The following is a 27,591-nucleotide window of genomic DNA, read 5'->3' as shown; positions in this document are numbered from 1 at the left end:
CAGGCTTGCAACGACCAAGTATCATACATATGTTTTATCTTCTTGCAGTATTGCCTAATCGACTTGAACATCAACGTGCGGAACTTTCGCCGTCCGACGGTGGAGGACATTCTGAAGCATCGCATCGTCGTGGTAACGCTGAACATTTCGATGGAATTGGCATCATTGGACCTGCCAAAGGGACACTTTACCCACATCTTTCTCGACGAAGCTGCCCAGGCGATGGAATGTGAAGCGATCATGCCACTGGCGCTGGCAACGGAGAAGACCCGCATCGTCCTGGCCGGAGACCACATGCAGATGTCGCCGGAGCTGTTCTCCAACTTTGCCAAGGAACGCAAGTTGCACATTTCGCTGTTGGAGCGTTTGTACGATCACTATCCGAATGATTTCCCTTGTAAGATCTTGCTGTGTGAGAATTATCGTGCGCATGAGGCCATCATCAAATTCACGTCGGAGCTGTTCTACGAGCAGAAGTTGATTGCGTCGGGTAAGCAGCCGAGACATGAAAAGTTTTACCCGCTGACGTTTTTTACGACAAGAGGCGAGGATGTGCAGGACAAGAATTCGACGGCGTTCTACAATAATTCGGAGGTTTATGAGGTTGTCGAACGGGTTTGCGAGTTGCGGAAGAAGTGGCCTAGTTCTTGGGGGAAAATCAACGATCAGAGTATAGGCATCATGACACCATACGCGGACCAGGTATTTCGGATTCGTTCGGAATTGAGGAAGAGGCGTATGGGAGGGATAAGTGTGGAACGCGTTTTAAACGTTCAGGGCAAGCAGTTTAGGGCTATATTTCTGTCGACCGTAAGGACAAGACGAACCTGTAATACGGGGTCTGCTGGCGAAGGCAGTAAATCATCCGAAGATGTTGATTATGGGTTCTTGAGCAATTCGAAGCTGCTGAATACAGCGATAACCCGAGCCCAAAGTTTGGTGGCAGTAGTTGGAGACCCAGTGGCGTTATGTTCGATTGGCCGATGTCGAAAAGTGTGGGAACGGTTCATTGAGATATGCTACCAAAACAAGAGTTTGTTCGGAATCACATGGTCCTTGCTGCGGTCACAGTTGGATGGGGTGGAACTGAAGAAGACCTATGTGTTGAACCCACTTGCTCCAGAGTTTATACCGCGAGCACTGCAAGCCGAAGCATATCTACGTGAGCAGGCAGCAAACGTTACGGGACAGTTTCATCAGCCACAGTCCCATCATGGTCAGCATCCTAACAACTATCATCCACAGACAAACCAGAACTTCTCTGGTGGTCACAGCGGAGGTGGTGGTACTGGTAGTGGTGTTCCAAATAGTAATATGATGCGACAGATTGTCCCTCAGCAACCAATGCAACAACCGCAACCTCCGTTTATGGGACACGGTCCAGCACACGGTGGACATCCCCCTATACCACAGCCGGCACAGCAACAGTTTCCATATCAGAACCCAATGTTCTTCTATCAACAGCAGCAGCAGCAACAACAGCAATCCCAACAGCAGTCACTACGAGGTCCGCCGCCGCATCCCAATTCGCTTGGGCCACCTGTTCCGCCTAATATTTCTCAAGGACCAGCTGCATTTCAGCCAAACAATCCGGCAAATCTGTGGAGTGCTCCTGGAACCGGTGGTCATTTTCCGATGGTTCCCTCGCCCGGTGGTCGCAACACTCCACCTGGCTGGCGACTCCCTCAGAAAAATTCCGCTCAACAAATCCGACCACAGCTGGCTCAGCATCAGCATATGCAACTAACACCTAGTGGAGGAAGACCGCTTATTCAACCTCCCCTGAAAAGCCCTGTATCTCAACAGCAATCGCTATCAGCTGTTCCACAGATGCCTTACATTCAACAACCTCAAAACAAAAATATGCAAAATTTTGCTCCATTCGGTCACCATCAGGCCCATCCTCCAGCTCTTGGCCATCACCAACAACAACAGCAGCAGCAGCCACAACCCCAACAACAACAGCAGCCTCATCAACTACATCAGAATCACATTCGCCCTATTCTTGGCGGTCCCATCAGTCCCAGTTCCTATCAACAACAGCAACAGCAGCAGCAACAACAACAGCAGCCCCATCAGTCGTCTCTCTACACTCAACAAGATCCATACCTGTCCAATCTATCGAATGATCTGATAGCCACAATCACAGCTAGAGCGTCCCAGCTACAGATGCCATCCGGCCATCCACCGCAAAGTTTGTTACATCAACAAACACAGAAAATGAACCCACTGCGAATGGATGACCGATTGGATAAGGATATTCAGTTCCTTCAGAACGTACATTTTCCGGATAAGTACGGTCCAGCGTCACAACCTCTACAACAGTCGCAACAACATCACCACCAACAGCAGCACCAGCCTCATTCAAGCTCAGTAGGTGCCGCTTCCGATTTCAATCACTTGCTACCACCCTATATGAGCTTCCAGGACGTTGCTCTTCAGAGCAGAGAATACCAGTACATTTGGTTCGTGAAGCTGGTGGAAACCCAAGGACTGGATGCGGCCAATAAGTTTATCGAAATCCTTCGGCAGATTCCAACTCTTGCAAACCACCACAATCCACAGCCACCACAGCAAAAGAAGCAGAACCCGTTGCTACCTTCTCAAGCTGATCTGTTCCTCGAGAACATATTGAATACCAACAAAGACGTCCTAGCACCACCGACCAACATCCAGCAGTCCTCGATGCTACACCAGCCACACCAAAGCAACTCCATTGCCAATGGAAATGCTTTGCTAGCCTGCCAAACCAGCGGTGCTGGAGGCAAAAGCCTGCTGGATAGTGTTGACCTATTCGGAAATCTGTCCTCGTCGCTGCAGAACGATATGGCCCCTCTCATGGGTTCCAACTCTTCGGCATCTTCTTCACAGCAATCGGTACCGCTGTACCGCCGACAAGCCGGCCAAAACTACCAGAACAACCACAGTACTGCTTCTTCATCCAACACCCAATCCGTAGCGTCTTCATCCACGCCTGATCTGTTGGATAACCATCTTCAGCAGTCACTGTTCGAAGCGTTGGACGGTAAACTACATCCCGGAAACACCAGCGGCAACATGATGTTTGGCGGTCAGAATCCATCCCAGTACGGGGATCAATCGAATGGTTTCCAAGGGTTCCCATCGATACACAACCTAGCAGCAGGACTAATGCAGCACCAGCAGCAGCAGCAACAGCAACAACACAATCTCAATACCCGAGACTTTTGGCATCAACTACAGCAACAGCAGCAGCAACAACAACAGCATTTGCATGAGAATCGTGGCAATTCGGCCTCCAACAGCACCGCCGCCACTACGGTTGAAGAGCTACTGAACCGCCAGAATCAAACCTACGCCAGTGTGCTGAGTCAGGCGGCGGCGGCTGGAAGCGGCAAACAGCTTTCGGGATCATCGAAGGACGGCAGCGGAATGGGAAACGATGGGAGCAGCAGTGGATCCGGAGGGGTCCCGTTCGCTGCCCTGCGAGATATGGGCCGGAAAAGCAACGGGTATTACAATTACTTTCAGTAGGGAGGAAATGGGCGTAGATCAAACGCGGATGGAAGGCGCAGCGGTAAGTAACATTTTCGGCAAGATGCGAAGCTTGATGGTTGCGCGCGATATGATGATTCTCTAATTTAACAAATCTTTAACTATAGACGATGTAATATGAAGCGAAATGGGGTGATAGACGAGCGAAGGAGGAGTATATTATAGGGAATAGAAACAACAATGATTGTTGAAATAGGAGGTAATCATCAAAATCAAGACTGGAGCGGAAACCAGAGACAAGTCTGGTAGTATTGAATTACAAATTTCATTTAATTTTATCATTTTGAGTTAGGATTAAAATTATCGTTATCGGGTAAGAGGAAATTATAACTTGTATACTAATGGGCAACTATTGCAACATTTCGATTGGAGAACAATACATTATTGAAAAACTTGAGCGAACAACGAGGGCACGCAATGGAGGGGGCCAATGGTTCTACACTGTTTTCGTTTTGGTTCCTAATTGACTTATTCCGATTGTTTTGGGTAAAATTTCATTATGCTAGAGTGTCGAGCGGTCGTTCCAAAAGAAAAGCGTCATCTATCTGAAAAATTAAACTATCAGATGTTTTCTTATTGGTGAAAAGTACAAGGCTCACTTATCTCAAAAGGTACATAAACGTTACCGTCATGCGGGTCTTCATTTGACACATCTTTACGATTTTTCAACGTTAACTCTCAAAATATACAGCTGATGTAGTAACCTTGCAAGTAACTCCGGGAGAAATTACTTGAAATCTTCTGGAAAATAAACCGTGAGAAATCTTAGACAGATGATATCAATGACGACTTCTTCAACCAAATACTAATTCTTACTACGGGCTGTGAAAGAAATAACAAGACGACACTTTCATGACATTTCGCATGCCTGCTCCAGCAAAAAGATCGAGAAAAACAAATAGGAACAATTGAAAGAATCCTGGGAAACCTCAGAGTATTTTCGGAAGGAATCCTCGAAGATGGAATCTCACGAAAAATTTCCGGGAAAACGTCTGCAAAAAACTTCGTATTCATCACGAAATCTTGCGTTAGATTCCAAGAAGTGGGAGGAATCCACATATTAATTCCGGAAATATTTACTTCATTCTGGAAAATGGTACTTTCCGGAAACGTCGAGAATGAGATTTTATGAGGTTCATAGACGCAGAGCATTCGGAAACAGTGAAATCGAGATCCAAGCGTGTATCGTGTTTGAATTTTTTATTTTTACCGATTGGGTGCTTGTAGGACAAGCATGGCTCTTTTACTTGGCTTCTTGTTTATGATGATTTCCTCTAAGTTTCGAATTCTTACAGCGTAGCTTTGCGAAAACGTACTGAAAAGTGATGCGGTAATCATTGAAACGGTCAGAGGACAATTCTTGAAGTTAGAAAACGTAGAATTGCAAGTTCATAAAATAAAAGAAAAAAAAACAAAAATGTTACAAAAAAAAATAAAAAATAATACAAAAATCCAAAAAGTTTCGTCTACTTATATATACACACTTATATAACACATTAAATTACATAATTTATAAAAATGAAAAAAAAAAAAACAAAATGGTAAAATCTAATGAATCCATGAAAAATATTCTTTTCTACTTATGCAACCGTTTCGATATTTAGTCATACCTTAGATTTGTGTGTTTCGTTTGATTTTCTATTGACTTTCGAAGAAATCTACTAATATGTGTTACTTTTATTCCGTTCGTAACCAATCTGAATTGATTCTGTCCGTCGTCGTTGTCGTATACATTAGCGGAATCCCAACACCTAAAGCAAAACATTGAATGCCAAGGGCTTCAGCAATAACTATACACTTGCAATATTCCTGCTTCAGAACAATTCCCACGCATATTTAGCTTCAGTGAATATGCATATAGAACAGTGTGGCAAAACGAGTAGCAGTATTTTTATTGAGGGGCAAATGACATGAGGTAATTACAGAATATAGTACTATTCGACCAAAAACCGGATATCTCGAGTTTCATTGCTCGGGGCAAATAAACAAATGAATTTATAAAGTATGATTGTTCATAAGAATGTATTATTTTAAAGCCTCATTATCACTATATAGTCTGTATTCGGTACACTCGGTCCAATAATAAATTTGTTATTCGGACAAATAATTCAGCGAAATCTTGATTAAACTGATATTTGGTTAATAGAATATTCGGTACATCCCTAAATTATTTGCTGTAAAACAAACTGGCATAATAATAAGTAGCGCTGATGGTTTGATATAACACCACCGAGAAACAGACGTCAAACTCTCATTGCTTCCCATCGATCACCTTTTTAACGGTTGATTCAAATATTCAGTAGTAGGTCGATTGACCACTCGCTGCGCTGATATCGGTTTTGCTCCTGTTTGACGTTTGCTCACTAGTAGTGAATCAAAATTCAACCATTGGTGATTTGTTGTTGCATGAAGAAGAAGAAGAAGAACGATGGTGTTTTGAAAAAATCCTATCCCTACAACACAGGGGAAGTTTTTAAAATGCCTCTATAATATCTAAAACAAAATCTAATTAAAAACGGTTTGATGTACGGTGTTAGACTTTCAACGGACTACAAATTAAGTACCTTATCAAGAAAAAAAATTAAATTCAAATTTATACGTTCAATATGTAGTCCGTCCAAAGTCTAACACCGTACAACAAACCGTTTTTAATTAGATTTTGTTTTAGATTTTATAGAGGCACTTTAAAATCTTCCCCTGTGTTGTAGGGATAGGATTTTTTCAAAACACCATCATTCTTCTTCTTCTTCTTCATGCAACATCAAATCACCAATCGCGCAACAATAATGACAATGTCGCAACCTGTATTTGTTGCGACAAACAAACCCATGCGACATAAGTTTATCCCAACTTGAAAATAATAGGATTAACATCGTACACCACGAGTTTAGAGATTTTTAAGCCTTGCATTGCGATTTTCGAACGGTAACTTCGAGTCGGTAAACACTGCAACTCTGGTGAAGCTCTGTCATCAAACAATTCCGACTTTGGGTTAGCAATAATTGATTATTCACGAGTTGAAAAGTATGCAACACATTCAGCTTCCGTTTTGTCTGCAACAAAAAATTTCGAGATCATGTCATTATCTGTTACCAGTAGGGATAAAGAGTAATCGTCGCACCTTCTTTGTTGCTTGTTTTGTACCTCTTTTGTCTGACAATTCTCTTCACTGCTCACTACCGCCATCTAGTGGCGGCTCGGCCAAACACAGTACGCTTAGCATAGGGCGATTATGTTTTCGTGGCGATGCTTTACGTGGTGTTACGTCTGTTTCTCTGTGATAACACGTAGAAATGCATATTTGCCTTAAGCAACATGTGAAACTACAGCGAGAACTATAGTCATGCCAAATGACTGCTTAGAGCTACTTATGGTTAGGCCACACAATAAATTATCCACACACACGTATCATTTGGAACAAAGTGCAATTAAAATCATCGTCACAATAGTATAACCGCCCAATGCTAATTACGCTGTGTTTCGCAAACCCATTGAGTAGATGGCGGTAGAGAGCAAACGTCATACAGGAGCAAAAACGATGCGAGCGCCATGAGTGAGAGATTTGTGAACTACAGAATATTTTAAGAGTCCGTTAAAAATTTGACAATACCTGACCAAAATGGTCAAATCTTAGTAGTCTGCTAGTTTTGACCTAATTGAACGTATTGTCGGGCCACCACCAAACCGGACGTCGCACAATCAAGTCGCGACCCAACTCGCGACGTTTTGGAATCATGTCAAAAGTAGTGCGCATCCTTCCCGTTATTGTTAACAACACAGCGCACTCGATGCGAAACAGTTGCGGCACTTGTGGACCAAGAAAATGGCAATTTTCGTTTGAATGTCTGTCCTGATTCCAATCGGATAGACAATATTGGAACATGGTTTAGCTCTCAATTTTATATTTATGGCTTTTTCATTATATATCAATTTTTTCGAACAAAAACCGAGCAAAATGACTGTTTTTCATACAATTTGGCTATACACATCATTATGGCGCTAATGTTTTGGCAGCTGCAATTTTCCTTAATCAATTCTGTATACCTAAACGAGCATTTGAACGGAATATCCCTGCAAAGAGCAGCGGGGAGCGATTTGTAAGACACTTCGAAGTCCAAGTGTAAAAATGTCTCGTACTAATGACATATAATGTAAATTTTGAAGCCAAAAGTGTTATTTTGGAGTCTTGCTCCATTGCAGATGTCTGATATACACAAGAATTTACGAATAAGTAATTGAATTACTCATATTAACCGATTTTTGTAGTTGTTGAACTAGTTTTTTTCAGTAATTTTTCTATCACAAACTTTTTAGTGCTGTAACATGATAAAAAAATTAATGTTTCCTAATTCTTTAACAGCTATTCAATGCTCCTGATATTGTAGATCAGTGCTCGATATACCATAACATAACCCATTGAAGACATGTTCAAAAATTGAGTTTATGCCAGCTTTTCTCGAAATTGGACCTCTGTGGGCCAAACGACTTCCCTCCCGAATACATTTTTTTTGAAAATCAATACGCCAAATGAGTCATTCGGTACTATAATTTTCAGCCGCATCTGTTTGGTTATTTATTCATAACATTTCTTCAGTAACGTGAATTTCAGCAGACGCAACGATAAATCAAATGTTCTGGTGAGCTCGTTTCAAGTTATTTTCCGGTTTTGCATCAGGTACTGAAATTTTGTTTGGACTGCGAAAATATACTTTACTGGTAAAATGTCACTATGAATGCTAGTTTATGTAGTTCTTCAACAAATATTGAGAAGTTCGTCACGACAAAGGTAGATTGATCCACAGCTTGGGTTCGTTCTGCCACATTCTGTATCCATATTTCATTACAAACATTAAAACAAAAACTTCAGATCGAAACTAATATTAAACCCTACAAAAAAATAAATAAAAAAAGACGATCAGATCGTCAGAAAAAAAAACAATTTTTATTGCTAGGCCTTATTATCCAGTGTCGATTTTTCAATCAATTATTATGATTACACTACTTTCCTTAGTTAGCGGTAAACGATTGTGAAAACAGCTCTCATTTTTATAACAAAATTAGAAATTATTATGGTAATTATTGGAATATATAAAACAAAAAAAAGATACAAAAAAAAAACAAAAAATAAAAAATTACAAAAAATTAAATGTAACACATAGAAACTATTACTAACCACATAGCTTGTTTCAGTATTGCGTCACCTCATGGCATTCTCGATGTACGATCGTGACGCGATAGGGAAACCAGTTGCGATGGTGATAATACGTAGACATTAACATGTATTAATAAACTATATTGTGACAACACAAGAAAAAATAATAAAAAATGTAAAAAAAAAACTTAAAAATCCAAAAAATCGAAAAAACTATTATTGATGAAACCTAGTAATTAATGTATAACTGTATATGTAAAATATAATTATATTAACTATTACACAAAAATTAAAAGAAGAATAGAAGCAAAGCATATATTTAAAAAAAATACGTGGAAAATCTATTAATGTACTTTTTACTAGAGCAAAAATGAAAAAAATAATGATAAATACAAAGAAACAATATGGTGGCATATACACATTAAATTCATTTGACGGGAATCTCATATGATGTAGGATATCTCGTACACCTCAACCCTTCTTTACGTTCATCGTTGGCTGAACAGAAAAGTGTTCTGCAGTCAAGATAATGATATGTTTAATTTGCTTATTGTCTATTTAGAACCGATTCACTTGATTTTTGAGATACAATCAGATGCGCACAGTATCTAGCCATGTTTAAAAATTTAAGTGAATCGGTTTGAAATTGGCTGAGTTATAGCAGCAAGTGCCCGAAATAGATGCTCCTGCCCAAATGGTCCCAGACCCTATTTTTTCTGCTAAGTCATTGATGAACCTTAGAAGAAAACGTGATACACCATAATCTGGAATGGATTGGATAGATAGCTGGAAAACCATTTTAAGGCTTACAATATTTTTCGGAAAAAAAATCGCAAAGAACACCTTAGTACTACATTTTCCATAAAGCTTGTTTCCTGGGAAAATATTTCCCGGAATGCATTATCTCCTGGAAAGTTGTTTCCCAGAAAAAGCACTTCCTGGAAACAAAATTCTTTACACAGCGCTTATGCATAAAAAAGATAATATCATATATCACGATGATTAAAATTTATTTATTTTTTCTGGGAAATGTCTATTATATGAAAAAAAAACTCAGTGAACCATTTCCCCGTATGTAGAAGATTTTTTTTTCGCCAATTACGTTAAATTCATATGCTTTTTATGTTAAGAGAACTTTTTAACTCAACCCTTTTCGATACTTTATCACAAAAAAACACATTTCTACTATTTCGTGCAGAGGCATTTTTCATGTGTGCAAAGAATTTAGTTTCTGGGGAGTAGTATTTCAGGGACTCGATTTTCCAGGAAACGAATTTGTCGAAAACGTTTTCGCTGAACAGCAATCTGGGGAATGTGATACCACTTGCAGAAATACTTTATCCGGTAATGAAACCTCAAAGTGAAAATAGCACTAAAGTTGGTCCTAAATGTACTATTACAAATTCAGTGATTTCCGTAAAATGAATTTTGTGTGTATTCAAATCTCAGATAGGTTACCTGTGCGAAAAACGGATATCAAAATGAAAATAAGATGAATTGTTCTACAGTGCTGTTTCCGGTCACGACTCACAACATGATCATACTCAGACTAAAACCACACAGAATGAGTGTGTTGTTTGGATCCTGGCTAAAAGTTTCTTCTCTTTGAGTCGTTTTGTCAACTTGTTTTAAGTTATGTCGATTTTGTAGATTTGGTTGACGTTAACTAACGTAGATATGAAAAGAGCATGTGAGTCTCATGTTCCGAAGATTGGTTCGAATTAAGTGCTCAAAAAGGTTTTTTTATTCTACAAAATTAAGAATTGTGTGGTATTTTCCGACGCCTATCTTAATTTCATATTGTAACCAGCTTTAATGTTCCCACAAACCTATTTTTAAACCATAATTGTTTTAAACAAGCGTATAAAATTTTCATTGATGTTATGTTGTCAGTCGTCCTACGGAAAACTTATGCTTCTAACAAGTTAGTTTACTTTTTAATGCATAACAGAATTGGTTCTATCAATAGTAAAACACGCAATCAGTATTACAGAATGCGGACAAAATTGCGAAAAGTGTGCAACAAAACAGTCATAGAACACAATCACATTCATTTGAAAACGGTAATTCAAAGTACAGTCACGCATCAAATAGGTTATGTTTTCATTGATTCAAATCACTTTAGAGAATGGATGCTGCTCGATTTTGAAGATTTTACCTAGGACAAGTTTAATGGAAATATATTATGAATATTCCAGTCTACTTTTTCCGATTTGGATTGGATCCCGTGCAAAGTATACATAGGATTGTACTATTCAGTTGTACTAAATCAAATTATGTACGCATGTACTTACCTTACCGGTCAGGCTAGTTGCAGCAGCGGCCATTTGTCTTTTTGGTAATTTTTCATTCGGCCAAATGTGTTTCGGCCATCTGTCCAGAGACCAAAAAATGTTTCTGTATGGCATGCACGATAAAATGTCTACCCAAAATTAGGGCTTGAGGCTCAGGACATCTAGCGTTGGGAAAACAAACTAAAATTTAAATATGTTCTACAAAAAAAATGAATTATCTTGATCTTTTGTATTTCGTTTGAACCAAAATTTGAGATGAGCGCGATGTCTGTGGCATAAAATATTGTCTAAAAATCATGATCGCTAAGTCACCCACTAAATGAAAGCTAAGGGTCCACTCTTTGATTTGGCAATAAAAGGGAAATATTCGTCTAGAACAATTTCTATTTTTTGAGATTTCGAAAAAAATTCCAAGAAATACCCATTTTTACGTACTTTATACCCAAAATTTATATGGTAAAAAAAACCCGAAAGATCATGTCGCTCTTAGCACCAAATGATAGGAGAGACCCTTAGCTTTCTCGTTTGGAGGGTGACTTAACGATTCTGATTTTTATTAACTAATACTCTTACCATAGACACCGTGTAACGCTGAAAGGCTCCTTCAAATATAATATTTTAAATTTTTTGAGCATGTAATCTCATTCCAGGGTGGCCACAGACTCGGGAAATTCGGGAAATGCGGGAAAAAGTCGGGAATTGAAATTCATCGGGAAATATGCGGGAATAAGTCGGGAATTTTGTTTATGATGTAAACTCAAACCTAGATTTACTTGAACCTCACAAATCCAGATTCTTACACAGTTTCTGAAGGCTCACGCAGGGATTTCAAAAACCTGATGAGCGTTGGTTTTTGAATAACGAGTGATTTTATGTTTGATAGAGACTGTCCGTGTGACAGGTTTTTATAGTCCGAGCATCCGGACTTCAATTTTGGCACAAACATATTTTAAATCACAATTTAAAAAAATGAAGTTTTGAAATCTCAAAAAACGTGAAAAAAGTTTCGCAAAAATTAATTGTGGCAGCCAAATTTTGAATGATTTTATCAGAAATGCCATAAAATACTTCTCCAACATTTTCTTTGAAAATTTTTAGCTTGTTACATTTGTATCAAAATGTGTGATCAGAATTAGTGACATAGTTTTAGAGATTCTATCCAGATTTTTCCTGTAGCAGTTCCTTGTAGTAGTTAGGATTTTTTGCCAAAATATCTGGCTGAGCTTTAGGACAAGTTTCAATTAATGTTTTCATTGAAACTTTTTTTTTAATCATTCATTCCTTCGCTAGTGGAGGACTTTCTGAAACTATTGCTTTGTTGGAGTTTTTATTGGTATTTCTAAAAATTTCAGTTAATAGAAAAACTCCCTGCAATCACAAAATCCATCACACTAACAATTTGGCATTTAAAAAAAATTGGAATAATTATTAAAGGCATTAATAATTCAGTCGTTTCTGAAGAGTCTCTGGTGTTTTTTATGGAATTATTAATTGATGACGAAATACTGGAAGGAACTCTTTAAGTGTTTTCTGTGTAACGATTTGTAGAATAACTGGATTAATTTATAAATGAATACCTAGAATCCTTGCAATCACTTTTCCATAAACTGAGCGGTTGGTACGAGATGTCCCCACTCATTGTCTTTATTGCTGAATTAATATCGCTGCACAGTAGGCCTGGCCGCTTTAATGCTTGTAATGCATCTTCGATGTACTGCAATCATTAATAATGACAAGAAAAATGATGGAACTAGTCGATTCCATCATTTTCCAGGATTCTTTCAATGAATGGCTGTGTATGTGTAGACTAGACTAGACTAGACTAGAATACCTAGAATTCTTGCAATCACTGATATTACTACGGAGGCAAAATTGCGAGTTAAAATTCAGGAGCCTGAATTCTCTAGATTTTTTTTACTGAATTCAATGTCTACTGAAGGAATTCCTGGTGTTACCAATGTAAAACATGAAAACCTTCTTGCATTATTTCCTTAAGACAGACATGTGAACATTGTAGAAGAGATTTCAACCTTAATTGTTAATGCAAATCTGAAGAATTGCTTAATGTTCTTCTTGGGGTTCTGCAGGGTTTGCTGACGAAATCTTGAATGTCAAATAACACAGCGTAACAAAAACTAACTTTTTGTCTGTCTCAAGAGCAAACATATGTGTCTCTGAAGGATTTTGGGCTGCTGAATCCGAATCCGGGCTCAGATTTGCTCTAACACGTCACAATTTTCAGCTATACCTCAATTTATAGGGCAAAATATGCGATTTTGGGCTTCTTTGACTGTCAACCATTAAGCAAGGAAATATTTTTTTAGGCAATCAAAAGGTTAATTGGTCAATTAACATCTAAATTAACGACTCACGCAAAATATTTCGTTTTACCAAATCGAATTTGATAGTTTTAAGCGATTTATGCTAGGCACAATATTTCCCATACAAGTCACCCTCCAAAAGATGCATGCAAGTTTTCATACTAACATAAAATGCTTAAATCTATCAAATTTGATTAGGTAAAACGAAATATTTTGCGTAAGTCGTTAATTTAGATGTTAATGGACCAGTTAACTTTTTGATTGCCTAAAAAAATATTTCCAAGCTTAATGGCTTGCAGTCAAAAAAGCCCAAAATCGCATATTTTGCCCTATAAATTGAGGTATAGCTCAAAATTGTGACGTGTTGGAGCAAATCTGAGCCCGGATTCGGATTCAGCAGCCCAAAATCCTTCGGAGACACATAAGTTTGCTCTTGAGACAAAAAAATGTTGCGCTGTGTAATGCCTTATACTGAAATATTGTTAGCCCTTCTTGTAGATGAATCTGATGGTTTTTTAGTGTTACCTTTGACCGTTGATCACAAAGTCCTTCTAGTTTATAAAATTGGATAGATTTTACCGTTGTTCCGGATTTATGCCCGGGAGGAGGGGGGTTGGGTTTGTTGGTTAGTGGTGCAACCTTTAATCCGCCTTTGAAAACTGGCTAGCAACACATCAAACTTCATGATTTTGCAAAACAGGAGTATTGGAAATTGTTTCTAGGGATTTCAAGTAAACTGGCCATGTCTCTGGATCCAGAAACCTGGTGCTCAAAGAAAAGTAACCACTTTTTGATCATTTTTGGAACCTCGCTTGTGACATATCACACTTCATGATTTTACAGAAGAAGACTATATGAACATGGTTCTAGGGATTTTGGGTATAATGGCAACCTCTTCGGATATCCCGGAAACCTGGTGTTTCTAGGGAAGTGTGTTTGTTTTGTTGGTTCTGAAAAATCAACATTCAACTTACTTGGTAAGTTCTTCAATAATGGGATTAGAAGATAATCCTAGAATATCGACATTTTCCTTAAATATCTAAAATGAGCCTTACAAATTTCGTCCTAAATGTCAAAGTTTTGTTTTTCAGGATATGAGAATTTCAGCTAGAAATTGCTAATGAATAGAAGGAGCGGACCTGGTGTGATGATTAGAACACTTGACTATCACGCCGAGGACTATCACGAATCCCACTCCCGACAAACTTACAAAATGTGAGTTCTTCTTTCGGAAGGGAAGTAAAGCCTAGTTCCCGAGATGAACTAGCCTACGGCTAAAAATATCGTTAATGCAGATACAAAAAAAAAATAATGAATGGAAAACTTTTCATAAAAATCCGCAGATATTTTCAAAATTTGAGAAAAATTCCGCCAAGGAATTCACCGCTAGTGCTTTCATAACAAACTCTATTTCCTTTTTTGAAAATTACCAATTCCCACAAAAGAGGTCATAGGTATTTCGAGAAGCTCCAACAGAGATTTATCTTAGTCCTGTATTTTTTTTTTATCCAATTGTATTTTCAGAAGCCAGTTTCTTTAGAAAATTTCCAAGAGATGTCAAAAAATCGCCAGCGAGTTCTTGCAAAAATCCTTTATATATACGAAATATCAAACTATGTGTAATCTAATGGATTTCGGTTGATTTTGAATCTGGTGGTTTGAATATAATCTTATTTTTTAAATATTTATTTGTTAACACAATTATTGAATGGATTTTCTGATTCATTACCAGCAGAGTATGTGAGCAAATATCACAGACATTTATTCAGTATTTTAATTTCATCAAGCATTTCTTAAGGAGTTCACAAAAGTCTTTTGGGAATTCCGAAACACATATTTTCAAGCATAGGTTTACTTTACAAAGCATCCGGAATAAGAAGCATATCTCAAGCATATGTTACAAATTTATTTATTTTGAAGTTAAAGTCTCTAAAATGAGCATGAGCATGAGCATGATTGACCGCCCGCGGTTGCTCCTCTGTTATTGCAAGGACAGCTGCATTTACACAATGAACCAACAGATAATGCTTGGGACTAGCCTTCTCCTCATTGTGTAAATGCTGGCATCCCAATACTTTTTTTAAAACGCAATACCAGCGCCGGCCGCGTCCGAATGCAGGTCAATTGAGGATAGGGAAGGAAGTGATGACGTGATTCTCGCTTAGGCCAATAACCGAGGAATTCTCTGCGTTATTACGAGTAATCACTAGGAGTTTGGATACGGGAAGGATGATTTGTTAGGGGCTTTGTTTTGGTAAACAAATTGCTACAATCACCAGACCGATTCTTGTTTTGCTACGAACGATGCACTCGCGAAAAATTGAATACGTCCTCACATACGCGACATGTCAGGGAATAATGTCCACCGCACAATCAATTCAAGAAAACAAAACCGCATCTACTGCTAGCTGGCGTCGTACGGCTGATCCCGGATACCACACTCACGCCCCGATCACTGTATTTTAACTACCGGATAGCTTCCAGACATTCCATTTTTTTTATATCAAAAATAGTTTGCGTAAAACGAGGTTCGCGAAAATAAGAATCGGAAGAAATACACATCAACACCCGTGAAATTACGAAACTGTACTCGAAGAAACAGAACACGCGAAATTACGAAACTCGGCTCGAAGAAATCAACGCGGACACCGTGGTCTACCTGCCACTGAATCGAACGGTAATCTTAATCTTTCTAAAAAAGAGATGCCATGCCGTTTTGATCGCTGCTTGTAAATCTGAAATAGAAAATAGTATTAAATGGTAATACGTTCACAACAGTTATATTTTTTGTAAATTGTGTTATTTACACATAGGACAAATTTACCTGCATTCCTCTAAAACAAACGGTATATTAGCAGTGAAAAACAAATTACAAAAATAGAATAAAAAACAATTAATAAACAAAAAAAAACAGTAAAAAAAGTAAACCAAATCTTGATCCTGCATTTAAATTAACCAGACTGGATAATAGCAAGATTAAAATTTGGTATAATATAGTAGATCTTACGCCGTAACGCACCATTCCAAGGTGATCTACCCACGTTACGGGTTAATTTGAAGTTAAAGTCTCTAAAATTTTGTAAAACTGTCATAGTATGTATCACAATGACACTGTAAATATTTCAGTTTTACAGATCCACTTAAAAGTTTGGATTATTGGATGTTTTACATGCTCCATAGGTATATAAAGAAAAGTCGGGAAAATTCAAAATTCATGCGGGAAAAAGTCGGGAAAAATGCGGGAATTTCAATTTCGATTTTGTGTGGCCACCCTGTCATTCCTAATTTTGCCTTCAACTTTAAGATTATAAACAAAAATACTTGTTTCGCAGTTTTGTCGCTGACTACATTGACCACAATGCACGTTTGTTAACAGTTTGTAATTCGACTTGAAGTTTACCACAGAAATCATTCTATGATTATTTGCCACATTAAATCTAATTTAATTTGCGAAACGCAAAGAATAAACAAAAAAAAAACAAACATCTTGAGTTTTTGTGTAATGTTATTACTATGTACTGCTACGTATGGATAATTTATTTTATTACACGCAATACGCATAACCACCCGCATGTGACACGGAACAGAAAAAATATCCAGATTCACATTTAGAAAAAAAAAAATAAAACTATCACAAATCATTGATGAATCGCTATGTAGTTTGAATGGAAATCTAATATCACCATCCTTTTATATGTAAGTTTTGTTAAACTATCCAGCGCTTCTCAGCAGAATGCAGGAGCTTGATGGGCAGATAAGAGGAATCAACGTAGACGACAATCTTATAAATCTATGGGAATTTATTCACGGAGCAGTTAGCACAGCAGGACGGGAAGTAATGATAAATACTGCTCCAAGACGACTCATTGACGGTAGGTTTGACAAGGAGTGCCCCAAGATGACGGATAAGAACAACATTATCAGAAACCTGATGTTAGTGTCTGGTACCTGACAGAATAGCGAACGTTGCACAACATCACAATTAGGATAACACATAATGAACAACATGCAGGGATAAGGACGATAGCCTTTTGATGGACGGACGTGAGGTGATCGAAAGGTGAAAGCAGCACTTCGACGAGCACCTGAATGGCGTGGAGGACGTAGGCACGGAAGACCACGACAACGGAGGGAACGACTACGCCAATGCAACAGAGAACGGAAATGAGCCAACTCCCACGCTGAGGGAAGTTGAGGATGCCATTCACCAGATCAAAACCAATACAGCAGCTGGATGGTATTAAACAACTGAACTTATCGAGATTGGCCTAGAAAGTTGGTCATCAGTCTGCACCAGTTGATGGTCAGGATCTGGGAAACCGAACAGCTACCGGAGAAGTGGAAGGAATCTGCCCCATTCACAAGAAAGGTGACCATTTGGAATGTGAGAACTTCAGAGCGATCACCATTTTGAATGCTGCCGTCGTCTGTGACCCTGAAACAAATGAGTTCGTGGGAAGTTATCAAGCCGGCTTTATTGACGGCTGATCGACAACGGACCAGATCTTTACCGTACGGCAAATTCTCCAGAAATGCCGTGAATACCAGATCCCAACGCATCACCTGTTCATCGACGTCAAAGCGGCATACGACAGTATCGACCGCCCAGAGCTATGGAGAATCATGGACGAAAACGGCTTTCCTGGGAAGTTGACTAGACTGATTAAAGCAACGATGAACGGTGTGCAAAACTGCGTAAGGGTTTCGGGTGAACTGTCCAGTTTATTCGAATCTCGCCGGGGACTGCGACAAGGTGACGGACTCTCATGCTTACTATTCAACATCGCCCTGGAAGGTGTTATACGACGAGCCGGGCTCAACAGCCGGGGTACGATTTTCACAAAATCCGGTCAATTTGTGTGCATTGCGGACGAGACATGGACTTTAGCGCCAGAACATTTGGAACGGTGACAGAAGTGACAGAACTGTACACCAGCCTGAAACGCGAAGCAGCAAAGATCGAACTGTTGGTGAATGCGTCCAAAACGGTACAAGCTGGCACGCGGAACCGAATATGACCGAGTCCGTCTAGATAGTACTGTTACTGTACGGGATGGCAGTGAACTGTATCTGCGCTGGCTACGTTGTGGTGCTCGCGTTCCGCTCAGGAACCGAGCCGGGTGGGAGCAGGAACCCTCGCGTTCCTTCCCGGGATGATGGCCGGACGTTGGCCTGGCTTCGCCTCATGAAGCCTCGGTGGTTGAGCTGGACTAGCCCTGCTAGCAGCAACCTGATAACTCTTTGAGCCTTGATAAAGGCTGTTGGGTGTGGAGGAAAACAATTTCCGAACAACTCCGTTGCTCTGAATAACTCTAGGAAAATTATTTCTGAACAACTCTTTTGGTGGAATCGGGGATGTTTCAGAAGCGCGATGACTAGATGCAAACACAGGAGATTTTACTTAAACTACTTTATTCTCCATTTTCTCTTCACTTGATAGTCCGATGTTCACTCGTTGGCGGTCCGAAAAAAACTGATGATGCTGCCACGATGCGCACTATATTTATAGCCCGCACGAGGGTGGGGCCACGCGCCGATCACGCTATTGGCGCACCGTCGCGTCGGTCGGCTCTGCTCGTTGTCTCATGCGGTCTTCACGTGCTATAGCTCCCTTCGCTTCGGCTTCGCTGCTGTGTGGTAGTCTCGACGACGGATGAAATAATACTGACGCTGGTCGCTGTTTGGCTGTTGATTTTATTGTGGCCCGTTCGCTGTTCGACCTCTGCTTCGTCATCGTCGTTCGTTCGGCGTTGGTTGGATGGGCGGAGCTCTCGTGGTGCAAACTGTCGCCGCCACTGCTAGACGCTTCTTCAGTTTGGCTGCTGTCGAACTGAACATTCTCCCCCCGGCATAAAGTGGAAGTTTGGACATTTGGATCATCGTCCAAGATAGGCAAAGGCGCAAGCTTGTGTATAGGTCGTCTAAATGTACCAGTCTTCGTTCGAACGTCTACCACTCTTACCAGGTTATCGATTCCCGGGTGTACCCTTTCTACCCGGCCCAGATTCCAGCACTGTGGGGGCAAATTGTCATCCTTCAGGAGAACAACCATTCCCGGTTGGATGTTAACTTTCTGTTTGGTCCATTTGCCTCGCACTTGTAATTCGGTGAGATACTCTCTCGACCATCGTTTCCAGAAGTGTTCGCGAAGCTGTTGTATGTGCTGCCAGTGGGACAAACGATTGGTCGGGATACCTAATACAGACGGTTCGGGAATTGCTAATAGTGGACGGTTGGCAATAAAATGTCCAGGGGTCAACGCTTCAGGTTCCGTTGAATCGTTAGATTGGGAATAAAGTGGTCTCGAGTTGAGGATTGCTTCAATCTGGCACAACAGGGTGTATAGTCCGGAGAGTGTTAGGGAGGTGGATTGGTAAACCCTTTTGAGCACTGCTTTAACACTTTTCACACCGGCCTCCCAAAGTCCTCCGAAATGTGGCGCATTTGGGGGGATGGTCTTCCAAATGATCTGCTTTGCTTGGCAATACTCGAAGATCTTGTTCTGGGTGGTCTCCTCCTTGAATAGCCGATAGAGCTCCTGCAATGCTGACCTTGCTCCGATGAAATTGGTCCCGTTATCGGAGAAGACTTCCTTCGGATATCCTCGTCTGGACACGAATCGTTGAAAAGCCGCAAGGAACGAGTCTGTGGACAGATCTTCCACGGCTTCCAGATGCATGGCCTTTGTCACCATGCAGATGAAGACACAGATGTAACCCTTTACCGGAGTCGCCTTTCGAACTGACTGCTTGACGTAGATTGGTCCGGCAAAGTCAAGCCCAACTCTCTCGAAGACTGGCGCTGGGTTAATCCGATACGATGGTAGGTCTCCCATTTGCTGATCAATTGTGGTAGGATTCGTCCTGAAGCAGGTAACGCAGGTTCTCAGCACCTTTCGAATTGTCGATCTCGCGTTGATCAACCAGAAATGTTGTCGCAAAAGGTATTGTACCATGGAGTTTCCGGCATGGTGATTCTCTCGATGGACGTCGTTTATCAAACCGTGCACGATGGGGTTGTTGCTTGGTAATATTAGCTGGTGTTTCACTCCGAATGGAAGCTGAGACTGACCAAGCCTACCTCCAACTCGCAGTAAATCCTCGTCGAGAAATGGTTTCAAATTGTTCAGACGATGGTTGGGTTCGTCTGCTCGTACACACGCGATCTCCTTGGCAAACTCCTGATGCTGAATGGCTCCAACGATCAAATTTGATGCCGCCCGTAGTTCAGGAATAGTGAGATACCGGGACATCACTCGGTCGGCCTGCCTCTTTCGAGCGTTCGAAATGAAGCGTAGCATGTAGGCAACAATCCGTTGGCATTTCCGGAACGAAGCAAACTTTGTCAACACAGGGAATTCCTCGTAGTTCATGACCGACAGTGCAGCTAGCTCAACCCTGAGTTCGGGAATTTCGCAATCTTGGAGTGACTGTGGCTGCTCTTCTGAGTAATCCACGAAGTACAAAATCTGAGGACCATTCCACCATTGTTCGTTGTTAGCTAACTCTCTTGCAGACTGTCCTCGAGATACAGTATCGGCGGGGTTCTGATCCGTGCGAACATATTTCCAAACGTGACTAGTATTCGATGTGATCTCTGTAACTCTGTGGCGGACGAAGGTTTGGAGATTGCCAAGCGGTTTGCGCAACCATGTCAATACAACTTGACTATCCGATCAGAGAACGATGGAACTGAAGCTCATCTCCAACGCTGCTTCGACCTTACTAATCAATCTTGACAAAAGAAGGGCTGCTAGTAATTCCTTTCGAGGGATTGTCAGGGGTGAAATCGGTGCAATTTTAGACTTAGCGCTGACCAACTTCGTCGATGCGGTGCCATCAGGGAATATTGAGCGAACATACACGCATGCCCCATACGCCTTCTGGGACGCGTCCGCGAATCCGTGCAATTCGTACCGCACCGCTTTGTTCGATAACACATGGAGTGGAATGCGAATTTGCTCCGAAGTTGGCAGTGACATCAGAAAGTTCTCCCACTCGTTCAGGAGGGTATCGTCTAACGGATCATCCCAATTCAGCTTGCTGATCCACAATTTCTGCATGACTATTTTTGCCAGTACCACCACTGGAGAAATAAGTCCGAGCGGATCGTAAATCTTGGCAATCTTGGACAGGACTTGACGCTTGGTGGGTCTGCTGGCCTTTTCTGAAAGGGATGATCGGAACAAGAACTCGTCTGTGGAAGGATTCCACATCAATCCCAAGGTTTTGATGACCTCGTTGAGGCCACTTTCGCTGAAAGATGCGCAGCTGTCTCGATCTTCACTGGGAATGGGCGATAGGAGCTGACTAGTGTTGGATGACCACTTGTGAAGGTGCATTCCACCGGACTGGAGCAAGGCTATCAGCTGATCTCGAAGCTCACATGCTTGTAGGAAATCGTCGGAACCAAAAAGAGCATCGTCTATGTAGACATTTTTCTCGACAACGGCGGAAGCGAGCGGAAAGGTTTCTCGTTCATCCCGTGCAAGTTGCAGCAGAGATCGCGTGGCCAAGAAAGGGGCTGAGGCCGTTCCGAACGTCACAGTAGTTAGTTCGAGAACACGTAGTGGGTCTTGGGGCGACCTTCTCCAAAAAATCCGTTGTAGTGGAGTGAAAGCGGGATCTACGGCAACCTGGCGGTACATTTTGGCTACATCGGCGCTTATAACGTATCGATACCTCCGAAACCGTAGGATGATAGACAACAAATCGCTCTGAACGTTGTATCCGGTCATTAAAACATCGTTGAGGGACAATCCGGCCACCTTTGCAGATGCGTCGAATACCACCCGGCATTTTGTAGTTGTGTTCGATGGGCGGAGGACGGCATGGTGGGGAAGATACCACTTCAGAACTCCAGGAGGATCGTCGCGTTCTTGGACCTCCCGGCAGTGCCCAAGAGATTCGTACTCGTCTATGAAGGCATCATACTGGGCTTTTAAATCTGGATGACGTTGTAGTTTAGACTCCAGCATGAAAAATCGTCGCAAGGCCATGGTACGGGAAACCGATAGTTGAGATGCGTTGTCCTTCAATGGGAGGTGAACGATGAAACGACCGCTGTCGTCTCGACGATGGGTTGATGCGAATTGCGATTCACACTGCTCTTCTTCACTGGACAGAACCACCTCCGAAGACACACCTTCAACTTCCCAAAATTTCTGCACTAGTTCTTCAATGGGGTCAATTCGAACGGCACAGGAATTCAGCACAAGATTTGAAGAACAGTCAAGCAACTTGCCTCCGACTAACCAACCAAGCTTAGAGTCGTGAAGGCTAGGGAGATTATCGTCTATTTTCAAACACCCTGGTTTCATAATGTCATAGAACCAGTCCATTCCAATGAGCAAATCAACGTGGCTAGGTTCATGGAAGGATGGATCAGCCAGTCTGAGACCTTGAGGAAGTTCCCAATTCTCCAAATTTATCTTAACCGACGGAACCTGACCAGTAATCTTCGGCGAGACCAAACAATTCACCATGAAAGAGAAATCGCTGCATTTAGAGTGGACGTTAATGGTACATTTTTGCCTGATTGTCGACCTTACACTGCCAATGCCTGTTATCGGGACACTTACTTCTTCCACTTGAATACCAAGAGTATTGACAAATGATTGGGAGATAAAACTCACCTGAGATCCGCAGTCTAGCAGGGCTTTGCACACACGAGGCCGCTGTCGATGGTCCATAACGTTGACAAGGGCAGTGAGCAACACCACCTGGCTCGCTGGGTTCACCGGGTTGTTGGAATGCGCTGCTGTCACTGATGGCTGGTTCTCGGCCGACTGCTGTCTGACAGCCGACGCCGCTGGTTGGGCTGATCCTGGAACTCCATTCGCTGAATTTTCATTCGCAGGCTGCGACGAGATTGCACCACCTTCCAAATGGAGCAGGGTGTGGTGCCGCTTGTTGCACGTGGAGCACGACTTCTTCGATGGGCAGTTCTTCACACTATGTCCACTTCTCAAGCAGTTGTAGCACACGTTCTTCTGTTTGACTTTGGCCAGTCGATCACTCACACTCAAGCCGTTGAACACAGAGCACTTGTACGTCACATGGCTTTCATCACAAATGGTGCACCGCTGATCCGCTGATGGAGGAGCTGTTGCTGCGTTGGCATTGGGAAACGCCTGCTTCCTCGTAGCTGGTTTCGCCGATGTACGCTGTGCCTTGGCTTCTTCATCCGTATCGCGGCATCTCTCCAGAACTGAGACGCGGTCTTTCAGGAACTGTATGGTGTCTTCGTAGTTTGGGATTTCTCCTCGCTTTATCGTCGACTCCCACAACTTCTTCGTGGTAGGATCCAGTGCACGTGCGATCAGGTGGACGACAATGAGCTCAGAGACGCCAGTGAACTCTTGGTCAAGGAACTTCAAGTTTTCCACGTGACTAGTGGTAGACTCGACCAAGGATCGCAACTCACCGAAATCCTCCTTCGCAAGTTTCTTCACTCCGAGCAGTCCAGCAATATGGATGTCGATCATTCGCCGCTGATCCTCGAACCTTTCCTCCAGTAACTCCCAGGCGTGGGCGTAGTTTCCATCGGCAATCGTCTTCACGTCTATGATTCCCGCCGCATCACCGACGAGGGCCTTCTCAAGGTGATACAGCTTAATTCGAGGTGCTTCGTTGGTACGGTCGACTGCATCACGGAACATGATCTTGAACCGATCCCAATTCTCGTACCTCCCGTCGAAGGTGGGGATGGCACGAGGAAGAGATTGCTGGATGACCAACGGTTGCTGGTTCGCCGGTGGTTGCACTTGTTGCGCCGCAGGTGGTGCGGCTTGAGCCTCGAGAAGGGTCTCGAGCATGATGGACACCTCTTCGTGCAACGTCTCGAATTGCAGGAACTTCTCGTTCTGTTCCTCCTTCTTGTTCGAAGGAAGAATCGCCACTATCTGCTGGTGGTGCTGATGGTACTCGTTGTAAGCACTTTCCACTTTCTTCACGTACACTTTCACTTGAGCGGAAGGCAGCTCAGCCTGGTCCGCTTGGGTTTGGGTCAAGATGTTCTTGATGCGCGTGATGTTACCTTGTGCCATGCCACGCAACTGTACAAGAGTGCTCAGATCTTCTTCACTAGAGCTGGCCATCTTGGACGACTTCATTGGTGTGTGCTTCATTTTCACTGTTTAGCTTGCTTAACTTCACTTTAGTTCGTTGTAGTTCTCACTAACTGTCACTTGTTCACTTATTGTCTTTGTTTTTCAATCACTTTACTATCTTCTCCGTGTTTGCCTCCAATCACCACTCATCCGATCAAACCACCGATCACCGTCGATAACACATTTGGACACTCGCACTCGAGTATCCGGCTCGAAGGACCAAATCCATGTACGGGATGGCAGTGGACTGTATCTGCGCTGGCTACGTTATGGTGCTCGCGTTCCGCTCAGGAACCGAGCCGGGTGGGAGCAGGAACCCTCGCGTTCCTTCCCGGGATGATGGCCGGACGTTGGCCTGGCTTCGCCTCATGAAGCCTCGGTGGTTGAGCTGGACTAGCCTCTGCTAGCAGCAACCTGATAACTCTTTGAGCCTTGATAAAGGCTGTTGGGTGTGGAGGAAAACAATTTCCGAACAACTCCGTTGCTCTGAATAACTCTAGGAAAATTATTTCTGAACAACTCTTTTGGTGGAATCGGGGATGTTTCAGAAGCGCGATGACTAGATGCAAACACAGGAGATTTTACTTAAACTACTTTATTCTCCATTTTCTCTTCACTTGATAGTCCGATGTTCACTCGTTGGCGGTCCGAAAAAAACTGATGATGCTGCCACGATGCGCACTATATTTATAGCCCGCACGAGGGTGGGGCCACGCGCCGATCACGCTATTGGCGCACCGTCGCGTCGGTCGGCTCTGCTCGTTGTCTCATGCGGTCTTCACGTGCTATAGCTCCCTTCGCTTCGGCTTCGCTGCTGTGTGGTAGTCTCGACGACGGATGAAATAATACTGACGCTGGTCGCTGTTTGGCTGTTGATTTTATTGTGGCCCGTTCGCTGTTCGACCTCTGCTTCGTCATCGTCGTTCGTTCGGCGTTGGTTGGATGGGCGGAGCTCTCGTGGTGCAAACTGTCGCCGCCACTGCTAGACGCTTCTTCAGTTTGGCTGCTGTCGAACTGAACAGTTACGATAGACGGGGATACCTTCGAGGTAGTGGAGGAATTCGTCTACCTCGCATCCTTATTGATAACAATGCTAGCCGTGAATTACAAAGGCGCATCGGTGGGAGTTGAACCTCCTACGGTCTCCAGAAGAAGCTGGGGTCTTAATAGATTCTTCCACACACCAAGTGCACCATGTACAAAACGGACACGAAACATGCTCGAGGAGGACCTGCATGCACTCGAAGTTTTCGATTGACGCGTGGTAAGGACGATATTCGGCGGTGTGCATGGGAATGGTGTGTGGCGAAGAAGGATGAACGACGAGCACGCTGCACTCTACGGAGAACCCGGCATCCAGAAGATGGCCAAAATCGGAAGGGTACGGTGGATAGGGCATGTTGCAAGAACGCCGGACAACAACTCTGCAAAGTTGGTGTTCGCGACTGATACGGTTGGCACAAGAAGGCGTGGAGCGCAGAGAGCACGATGGGCGGACCAGGTGGAGATTGATTCAGTTTTATCTTGAATTTGATGTAATACTAAATAAATTAATTAATAATCAACAATAGTACACTCCAATACTCGGTTTGTGTCCACCGCTCTCTAGCCTAGGTCACGCCCAATGCTCGGCAAATCAAGCTCCTGGTCCGCCCATCTTGCTCTCTTCGCTGCACGCTTTCTTGTTCCAACCGGATCAGAAGCGAAAACTAACTTAGCCGTGTTGTTGTCACGTTCTTGCAACTGTTCACTGTTTCCTTTCGGCTTTGATCATCTTCTGTATCCTGGATTCGCCGTAGAGTGCAGTGTGCTCGTGGTCCATTATCCTTTGCACACCGGTGAAGATCGTTCTTAGCACGCGTCGCTCAAAAACTCGAAGTGCTTGTAGGTTCATCTCGAGCATGATCCATGTCTCGTGTGCATATAGGACCACTGGTCTTACAAGCGTTTTGTACATGATTTTTTATAGCTCTGTGCGGTCGATACTGTCGTTGTATGCAGCTTTGAAGTCGTTGAATAAGTGATACGGTGGGATTTGGTATTCACGGCATTTCAGCATAATTTTCCGTACGGTAAGATCTGCCAATTAAAATTTACAAAACAAAGGTCATCAGTTTCAACAAAATGGTAAAAGAGACTCAAATTTAGCATGATGAGGTCACGATATTCAGTATGGGAGTTCTTCACGTTGCTCCTATTCGTTTCAGACTATATTCCTAGTAGGATTGAAAATGGTAAGTACGAAACAAATCCTAGAAGAATTTGAACTTTATTAAATTAATTCGAAAATATTTCAGATGGTGCGAGCCTAGTCGACATTATCCCTTCGGCCACATGACCATGGTTCGATGCTGAGGTCATTTCGGATGCGCCAAGTGTCAGTGAGTAGTTGAACAGAATAGAGATCTTCGACGAGAATCACATGTACCACCAAGTGTATTTAAGGATCAAAGGTGAGTGATGTTTTATATATTTTTTTTCAAAAACTTTGACATCTACAGACATTACAGGAGTTATTTCCGCTATGAGCTGTTTATAATCCAACTATAATCTATAAACCTCTTGGTATTGCACGAACTATTCCAAAATTCTGTAGGGATCAGTACTACTAAAATGTCATAATATTTTTCTTTTTCATAAGGTTTGACATTTTATCAGACTGATACACTGCCCCCACTCGCATGATAGTCCCATATGAATAGGAAACCCAGCAAAGATGGGACTGTTATGCGAGTGGGGGCAGAACAGACCAACTAAACTCTCCGAAGAACTGATTCTTAGATAATTTACTTTACAGTTGCACTAACGCAAGAACTAAACGGCACACACAATACGCGACGCGACACAAGACAACACTTATCGTTCTTACAATCGTCAAGAAAAGATTTAAAAAATTACCGGTTTCGGGCGAGATCTAGCCCATCTTCAGGACAATGTCCGACTGACTGCGTTGTGTTCGTACGTTGCTCGTATACGTCCAAAAGATCTGTATGAACCAAAAATTTGTCAACTTCCGGGGAAAATACTACAAACAGACCTTTGGCCTGAGCATGGGTAGTAAGCTCACATAACTTCTGGCCGATTTGTTTATGAGCGATCTAGAAAATGAAGCCCAAAAACAGAAGCTCTTTCCCCGAGTGTGGTGGCGCTATGTAGACGATGTTTTCGTCCCGGTGAAGG

General features: G+C 42.2%; 2 protein-coding genes across 3 annotated transcripts in view; one reads left to right on the top strand and one right to left on the bottom strand.

The window, feature by feature from the left end:
- The window catches only part of LOC109431990 (probable helicase with zinc finger domain), a 29,778-nt gene extending 12,828 nt beyond the window's left edge, over positions 1 to 16,950 (top strand). Inside the window, exons 5-6 of one of the 2 annotated variants that reach the window (XM_062859653.1) lie at positions 49 to 3,556; positions 3,642 to 16,950. In XM_062859653.1, the coding sequence (XP_062715637.1) occupies positions 49 to 3,513 (3,465 nt within the window). In that variant the 3' untranslated portion in view covers positions 3,514 to 3,556; positions 3,642 to 16,950. Of the gene's footprint in view, positions 1 to 48 lie in introns of both variants that reach the window. The other variant, XM_029854395.2, reaches the window with a different exon arrangement.
- Positions 16,951 to 18,843: 1,893 nt separating this feature from the next.
- LOC134290657 (uncharacterized) lies at positions 18,844 to 24,429 on the bottom strand. Its single transcript, XM_062857836.1, has 3 exons — positions 22,936 to 24,429; positions 21,164 to 22,758; positions 18,844 to 20,905 (listed from the first exon to the last, which is right to left on the bottom strand). Exons 1-3 carry the CDS (start codon positions 24,427 to 24,429, stop codon positions 18,844 to 18,846), a joined length of 5,151 nt encoding a protein of 1,716 aa, XP_062713820.1.
- Between the last annotated feature and the right edge of the window lie 3,162 nt (positions 24,430 to 27,591).

Source organism: Aedes albopictus, chromosome 3 (genome assembly GCF_035046485.1).
Source record: "Aedes albopictus strain Foshan chromosome 3, AalbF5, whole genome shotgun sequence".
Taxonomy (NCBI): Eukaryota; Metazoa; Arthropoda; class Insecta; order Diptera; family Culicidae; genus Aedes; species Aedes albopictus.
The sequence above is the reverse complement of the archived record's forward strand: the minus strand, read 5'-3'. Positions and strand labels throughout refer to the sequence as shown.

Excerpts from the sequence above, each read along its gene's own strand:
- LOC134290657 (XM_062857836.1), bottom strand. The coding sequence starts at position 24,429 with ATGAAGCACACACCAATGAAGTCGTCCAAGATGGCCAGCTCTAGTGAA. Across the intron at positions 22,759-22,935 it reads TGCTAGACTGCGGATCTCAG|ATTACTGGTCAGGTTCCGTC; the intron begins GTGAGTTTTATC and ends GTCTCGCCGAAG. Across the intron at positions 20,906-21,163 it reads AAGGCGTATGGGGCATGCGT|AGTTACAGAGATCACATCGA; the intron begins GTATGTTCGCTC and ends CGTCCGCCACAG.